We start from the raw sequence: 8,469 nt of genomic DNA, 5'->3' as shown, positions 1-8,469 counted from the left end.
AAACATGTGAGCAAAGAACACCATTGGACCCCTGAGGAAGGCGTGTTCGCTGAAACACGGACCGTGTAGGGTCTGGTTGGATTTTTATCACTGTATTTTTATCATTATACTTTTTAAATTTAATTTTCATGGTTTTATATGTCAGTGTTTAATAAATTATCTCCAGAACATCTGTATCCATTGTTTTTGTTTTCATGTAAGAATAAGTGCAAATGGGCAGCAGAATAATGGGACAAGAGTTACATTAGGGGGTTAATCAGTGTGTCATGACTATCAAAGCTCTATCTAAGTCAAAAGAGAATAGAAAATACAAAAAGAGAAAGTAAAGTTGTCCGGCAGTCTAAAATTTCACTATCAACCATTATTTCAAAAACACTAATGTCTATGCAACACTGTATAAAGGCACATATGAGAGACAGTCCACAGAGCTTACAATCTAGACAAGAGAAAAATATATAACTAACAAAATATAAAAAGATCCTCATTAAATTGAGTTCCTAGTTGGGATTTGAAAGAACTAGAGACAGAGCATTAGAAAGCAACTCAGGATGTCCTAATAACAAATATGAATGTTTTTTGAGCATCTCTCTGTTGTCTCTCTTCCCTACAGTTGATGAAGCCAAAGGGATGGCAGTCACCAATGAAACCAGAGTCACAGAATTCATTTTCCTAGGACTTTCGAGCAATCCAGATCTACAGATAATATTCTTTGTACTCTTTCTAGTGATGTACCTAGGAGCCATAACTGGGAATCTTCTCATTATGATGACCATATATATGGACTCTCAACTGCACACCCCCATGTATTTCTTCCTCTGCAACTTGTCTTTCTTAGATTTGAGCTTTTCCACAGTCACTGTCCCCAGGGCCCTGGTTCTCTTTCTCTTGCTGAAAAACACCATCTCTTTCAGAGACTGCATGACTCAGTTGTTTTTCTTGCATTTGATTGCAGGTGCTGAAGGCATTCACCTGGTCCTGATGGCTTATGACCGCTATGTTGCCATCTGCAAGCCTTTGCATTATACCAAAATAATGAACAGACGATTCTGTCTGTTGCTTATGATTTCATCATGGGCAGGAGGTGTCATTCATGCATTTGCGCAGTCACTTCCAATCATTCGGCTGCCCTTTTGTGGTCCGAATGAGATAAACCATTTTTTTTGTGAAGGCCTTAACTTATATTTGTTGGCGTGCACTGGTACCTTTATCAGTGAAATTGTGGATATGGCAAACAGCGGAACCTTAGCAGTCAGCTGTTTCGTAGTTCTGGTCATATCTTATGGATACATCATCACCACTATCTTAAAAATGGACTCAGTAGAGGGAAGGTGGAAAGCTTTCTCTACTTGTGCCTCCCACCTTCTGGTGGTCAGTTTGTTCTTTGGACCCATTGTTTTCATCTATTTGAGACCTTCGGTGACATTTGTAGTTGATAAACCAGTTGCTGTTTTTTACACCACTGTGACCCCCTGGTTAAACCCCATTATTTATACTCTCAGAAACGAGAAGGCAAGAAAAGCCATGATGAAGCTGATTTCTATTCATGTAAATAAATATATTTCTTGAGATTCAGTAGCAGTTTTGTTCTAAGACCCTTGATATATTTAATGATTATATACACTTTAGTTATTACATTTTAAACTTTGTATTCAAGAAGGTTCTCTCTCTGTGATACTTTACCATATAAATATTGTAAGTTGATCCTAGTTTATTCTGACTCAACCATCAAACGTTTTCTGAATTTCTTACTGGATCCCTCCCATCTCTACCTCTGATCTTCCAAATTTGTTTTCTTCTCTGTCTTGCTTATGTTGAAATCTTAGAATTGGATCTTTTTCACCAAAGTGGATCAGAAACAGATTTAAGATTCAAATAGATTTTAACCTACCGATATTCTAGGAAAACAAAACAAAATTTTTTTTTAAATCCTATTTTGTTGATTAGACTTTGTTCAGTGATCCTTAACCCCAAAATTATCTAAAGTCTGCCTGAAGTTAGATGCCTCCATCGGTGTGCCTAGCTGATGGAGACTCCTATCTTAATTGATTAATAAGCTAATTTGGTGTTGATAATTGCAAGTTATGAGGCTTTATTGACATTGATTGATACTTAGGGGCATAACAATGTGAGCGTATTTTATAAAAATGTGCCTAATAATTAGGAGTCGCACGATGAGTTTTTGGCACCTAGAGATATAGGCAGAGGCGTGGTTTATACCTAGGTGCTTTTTTACAGAGTTGGGTTATCTAGGTGCTGAATAATGATGCATTCTTTCAAAGTTGCTAGAGGTGAATAACAAGGGCCATTCATGACAATGCACCCATCAGCATGAGTTCTAAGAGTGGGAAAATGAGTATCATTATTAGTGTACCCACATTAATAGGTCTGCTAGAGTCTGGGTGGATGTTTTGTGTTTGGCTTATTAAATCCATACCATAAACATGGGGACAGGACCTTGTCCTCTGCCTGTAGACTCTAAGCCTCATTTCTCAGGGGGGGAGGGGGGCGGCAATGTCATTTAACCCTCACAGAAATATAGAAACATGATAAAAGATAAAGACCAAATGGCTCATCCACAGGACCCACTATCTCCTCCTCTCTCTATAGGCTAAGGCTCTTTCCACCTGCATTGTGAGATCATTGAGCATTATGGTTATAGAAACCTAGAAACATGACAGCAAATAAAAGCCATTCAGTCCATCCAGTCTGCCTGTCCACAACATCCACTCTTTCCTGCTCTTCCTAAGAGATCCCCCGTACTTGTCCCATGCTTTCTTGAATTCAAACACAGTCTTTGTCTCCAGAGGGGCAGGCTGTCCTACTGAGGAGACAAGGTGGCCCGATGGCTAAGAATGCCTGCTCTATCATTCACAGGTGGTGAGTTCAAGTCTCCATAAATAGTGTTACAAGCTAATCAGATTTTCGTAAAGTGCTAAAGACATGGCTGTTTAGGACTTTCTTTTTTTGATACTGTGAGTTGAATTTGTCTGTTATTGCCTTGGATATTATTTATATAAACTCTTTTTTAATATAAATCACTTAAATACATTGTGATAAGCAATATAGCAAGTAACTCACATCCAGTTCAGTCCAATAAAACACAGATACACATGCCAGATGGTCCCTTTGTCTGATCATGAAATCCTTATGGATTTTCCCTACCTCTTCTTTGCTGCATAGCAGATAGGTCTTCAAGAGGACTTCACTGTTTGTGTCTGCAACTTGGAGTTCCCTTTCCCCAGAGGGCAATTCACTTTTACATTCAGAGATGGCTCTGCTCTCCTAAGGCACCATGCCAAATGTCAAAGAGCTCTAACCACTGAGCAGAGGGAAGGCCCTGGTGTGCTTGGTTGAATCACTGTTGGGACCCCCCAAAAGTGTACATTGAGAACACAACTTCAGATGACCAGTAAGAAATTCTTGTGCTCTATAAACAGAAAAAGATACAGTTATGAGAGGGTAACTATAATAAAGGCATTATATTTTTGGAAAATAGATCATTCCTTTTTCCAGTTGTTAGAGGAATACAGTTGAACATACTGAACCTTAGAAGCACCTTGGTCACATCCACAAAATACAGACAGAAGCTTAACAAGTATGAAACAGGGGACCACACTTGAGGAATAGAGATATGAAGGCAAAATTCAGAACCAGAACCTCAAGAACTCATATTCCATTTATAAAGCAAAAAAGAGAAATAGAAACTATGGCGTCAATTTTCAAAGCAATTTAATTGGGCAGAAATGGCTCATGGCCAGTTAAATTGTTCAGGGCTAGCCAGTCATATTTAACAGCAATTAGCATGTTAGTGCCACGTGAAATGGCCAGTTAGCACCAAACTTGAAACCAGCTATTAAGGGGACTTTCCAGGGACGGAGTCAGCCCTTGGCTGGTTAATTACTGATATTCAGCACTTATTCTGCCAAGATAATCATATAAATAGGACCAGATTAAAGTCAGTCAATTAAGTACCAAATATCACTCTTCACTAGCTATGTTTTTGCCCGGTCTGTAAAGTCAGAGCCCGGATATTGGACGGCATTGAGTTTCCCAGGATAATAATGCCTGCATTGTTTAGCAAAATGCCGATTGCTACTGGCTGAAAACTGAGTTCTGAAATGCAAGATATCAGAAGTATGGGAGCATCAGGTGGGATCGCTCCAGAGGAATGCTTAAAAAACAGTTTCTCAAGGAGGGAGGGTTCTTGAGTGGGCAGACTTGATGGGCTGTCGGCCCGTTTCTGCCGTCATACTCTATGTTTCTATGTCCCAAAATGGTCATATTCCATTTAATATAAAATACTTTTTTTTTTCTATTTGTGTTGCTTGAAAAATTAATTTTTCCATTTGCTTTGATCCTGTCTTTCATCAGTCTTTTTGGCTGTGTCTTCTGTTGTCCACCATCGTTCTTCCCTCTCCACCCCTATTTGTCCTTTCCAGTATCTCACTCTGTATCCTACACCATTTCCTCCATGTTCCAGCATTTGCCATCTCAATGTCCCCATTGCTCCCTCTTATCCTGTGTCCTCATCCTTGCTCTTTCCCAGCATTAACCCTCTGTGTCTGTCTGCTCCTCTGCTCTTTTCTGGAAGTTATCCTTGGGTCCCTATTTCCCCTATTTTCTAGGATCTGCCCTCTGGAAAAGAGGAAGTTGCATCAATGTAGGTATGATACACCTAAGAAAAGTTCCTGATGCTTACAGAAGGCTGCTTATCTCAATTGCTGTTGGAAGAGAAGTACAGAGGACCAGGGAACTGGGAGAGAGTAGATGAAGGGACAGGAAGAGATGCAGGACCCATGTAGAAGGTTGTGGAGAAGGAAGAGATGCTAGACTATGGAATAAATTTAGCAATAGTCAATGGGTTGGTTGGATACAGTGGGTTGGGCATTTGCCTCTTTTGCTCATTGTTAAAAGTGACCCTGCTTGTCACTCCAAAGGATGAAACAACTGTTTATATTTCTATGGATGGGTGAATGCTGGAAGACCTTACTGTTAACTATCCAGTCATAATTTCTAGATTTTCTGATCTGAGGAAGAAGGGGTTACCTTCAAAAGCTAATCGTAAAAGATATATTTTTTTAGTGTTTTTGTTTTATTTATACATATTACCTATATCACTTTATTATGTCATCAAAATGACAAATGATACATTTTCATTTGTGATACTGATCTAAAAAATTGCTCAAAGGCGTGTGGGATCTAATGAACTAATGAATACTGTAACTAACTGTTTGTTATGAAGTTCTCCAAGGATTATAATCCTAAGAGCCCCCCAATGCAACATAAGTTCATCCCTTTGCTTTCTACTGGAGAAAGACTTCAACCCGTTGCTGTTGACAGAGCTAGTGAGGCAGAAACTCTTCTTCAGAATCTCTGAATTTACTGTATTAGAAAATTATACTTTGAGGTAATTTTCAGAAATATGTTTGATATTTGGAAATGAAGAAAGTAAAAATGATCAATATAGGTGATCTCTCCTCATAATACTATATGTTGCAAGTATCTATCTCTACACTTACATTGCTAATTTCCATTTCTTTACCATAAATGTTATCATGTCATTTTGCAAAAATATTTAGCTTGAAGGGTAAAGCAGGGAAAAATCCAGACTAATATCTATTCATTGCGCAGGATAAAGAATATGTTATGATCTCTAGTTAGCAGCAGACTTTTATTCCAATTTCAGTAAACATTCCTCTCCTCCCTTATTCACTTTTGCTGGCTTTAGAAAGTTGAGGTAAGAGGTTTCTACTTTTGGGTTGGCTCTGATGCTCATAGAATTCCTATGAGCGTCGAAACATTTTTCTCGCCAGTCCACAGTAGAAGCTTCTACTATGGCTTTGTAAAATGAGCGCTTTGATTTTATCGATCTCTTCCCATTGTCTCTTTTGAGCTCTTTCCTCAGTATATCAAAAGAGATCAATGATTGCCAAACAAACCTTGGGTAGACCAACATGTTTAGAAAGGAAGAGTGGGAATGAAATTGGATTTCCGGCGCCATCATTTCTTGATTGTATAAATCATGAATTCAGTTAATTATTTCAGACCCAGACTAAGAAGAAGCACATTTTATACCATTCAGAAGAAAGGAAACCTTCATTGGAAGTATTATGAGATTAAAAGAAGTTTAACTGATGTTGGTCTACTGTATATACCTAATTGACATCTTGATTTAGCTGAGTATGGGTAATGGAGGCCAGTGGAATGCATAAGGTCAGTAGATTTCAAAGGGGGACAGTTCTGATTTGAGGGATTGTGCTGTTCTTGATACTTAGAACTGGGAAGAATTTTTTTTTAATAATAGCTTTTACTTTGCTTATATATGGACACTGTGAGATGTCTGTAAGAATAAGTGCAAATGGGCAGCAGAATAATGGGACAAGAGTTACATTAGGAGGTTAATCAGGGTGTCATGACTATCCAAAGCTGTATCTAAGTCAAAAGAAAATAGAAAATATAATATGAGAAAGTAAAGTTGTCTGGCAGTCTAACATCTCACTTACAATCATTTCAAAAACACTAACATGTGTGTGCAACATGGTATAAAAATGTTCCAAAGATAGGAGAAATCACCTGTCTTTTGTGGTTTCAATTCTGTAAAAAGACACATATGAGAGACAGTCCCTGCTTCACTCATCTTACAATCTTGACAAGAGAAAAATATATAACTAACCGAATATTTAAGAATCCTCATTAAATTGAATTCCTAGTTGGGATATGAAAGAACTAGAGACAGAGCAACTCAGGGCATCCTTATAACAAATATGAATGTTTTCTCAGTGTCTCTCATTTTAAAATTCTCTCTGTTCTCGTTTGTGTTTCTCTCTCCCTACAGTTGATGAAGCCAAAGGGATGGCAGTCACCAATGAAACCAGAGTCACGGAATTCATCTTCCTAGGACTTTCTAGCAATCCAGACCTACAGATAATATTCTTTGTACTCTTTCTAGTGATGTACTTGGGTACCATAACTGGGAATCTTCTCATTATAATGACCATATATGTGGACTCTCAACTGCACTCTCCCATGTATTTCTTCCTCTGCAACTTGTCTTTCATAGATTTGAGCTTTTCCACAGTCACTGTCCCCAGGGCCCTGGTTCTCTTTCTCTTGCTGAAAAACACCATCTCTTTCAGAGACTGTATGACTCAGTTGGTTTTTTTACACTTAATTGCAGGTGCAGAAAGCATTCACCTAGTCCTGATGGCTTATGACCGCTATGTTGCCATCTGCAAGCCTTTGCATTATACCAAAATAATGAACATACGAGTCTGTGTGCTGCTGGTGGTATCATCGTGGGTAGGAGGTGTCATTCATGCATTTGCACAGTCTCTTCCAATCATTCAGCTGCCCTTTTGTGGTCCAAATGAGATAAATCATTTCTTTTGTGAAGGCCTTAACTTATATTTGTTGGCGTGCACTGGTACCTTTATCAGTGAAATTGTGAATATGGCCAACAGTGGGACCTTAGCTCTTGGTTGTTTCTTAGTCTTGGTCATATCTTATGGATACATCATCTCCACTATCTTAAAAATTGATTCAGCTGAGGGAAGGTGGAAAGCTTTCTCTACCTGTGCCACCCACCTCCTGGTGGTCAGTTTGTTTTTTGGCCCCATTGTTTTCGTCTACTTGAGACCTTCGGTGACATTTGTAGTTGATAAACCACTTGCAGTTTTCTATACCACTGTGACCCCTTGGTTAAACCCCATAATTTATACTCTCAGAAACGAGAAGGCAAGAATAGCCATGAAGAAGCTGATCTTTATTCATGTAAAGAAAAATATTTTTTGAGAATCAGTTTTGTTCTAAGGCCTTTGATATATTATATAAACATTAGTTATTACATGTTAAGATTTGTTTTCAAACATGTGTTCATTGGGTGGTGCTGTACCATATATATATATTGTCAGTTGATCCTTGTTTGGTAAGAAATACATAGATGTGACTTAATGTCCTCTTTATGGATGTGAAAAGATTTGAAGTTCATTCTGACTCGACCACCAAATGTTTTCTCAATTTCATACTGGATCCCTCTCAATCCCTTTGGCTCCCGTACAATATCTTATCCCCACCTATCATCTTCTGAATTTGCTGATGTTGGAAGCTTGATATTTGCTCCTTTTTACCAAAGTGGATCAGAAATGGATTTAAGTTTTATATAGATTTTGATCTACCTGTATTCTAAAAAAAATAAAATAAATTGTGTTTATTTGTATTAGACTTTGTTCAGTGATCCTGATGTAAGCACCTAAGAATTGATTAATAGTCTAAATCAATACATAAGAACATAAGCAATGCCTCCGCTGGGTCAGACCTGAGCTCCATCGTGCCCAGCAGTCCGCTCATGCGGCGGCCCAACAGGTCCAGGACCTGTGCAGTAATCCTCTATCTATACCCCTCTATCCCCTTTTCCAGCAGGAAATTGTCCAATCCTTTCTTGAACCCCAGTACCGTACTCTGCCCTGTTAC

At 38.5% G+C, this 8,469-nt stretch overlaps 2 protein-coding genes across 2 annotated transcripts; both read left to right on the top strand.

Moving 5' to 3' along the window:
• Positions 1 to 627: 627 nt before the first annotated feature.
• Positions 628 to 1,566, top strand: LOC117350497 (olfactory receptor 1509-like). The gene has a single exon (XM_033924791.1). It carries the CDS (start codon positions 628 to 630, stop codon positions 1,564 to 1,566), a length of 939 nt encoding a protein of 312 aa, XP_033780682.1.
• A 5,286-nt stretch (positions 1,567 to 6,852) lies between these two features.
• LOC117350496 (olfactory receptor 1509-like) lies at positions 6,853 to 7,791 on the top strand. Its single transcript, XM_033924790.1, has one exon. It carries the CDS (start codon positions 6,853 to 6,855, stop codon positions 7,789 to 7,791), a length of 939 nt encoding a protein of 312 aa, XP_033780681.1.
• The last annotated feature ends 678 nt before the right edge of the window (positions 7,792 to 8,469 follow it).

The sequence above is a fragment of the Geotrypetes seraphini genome, chromosome 16 (assembly GCF_902459505.1).
Source record: "Geotrypetes seraphini chromosome 16, aGeoSer1.1, whole genome shotgun sequence".
Taxonomy (NCBI): domain Eukaryota; kingdom Metazoa; phylum Chordata; class Amphibia; order Gymnophiona; family Dermophiidae; genus Geotrypetes; species Geotrypetes seraphini.
Note: the sequence above shows the minus strand (reverse complement) of the source record. Positions and strands in the feature narration are given on the sequence as shown.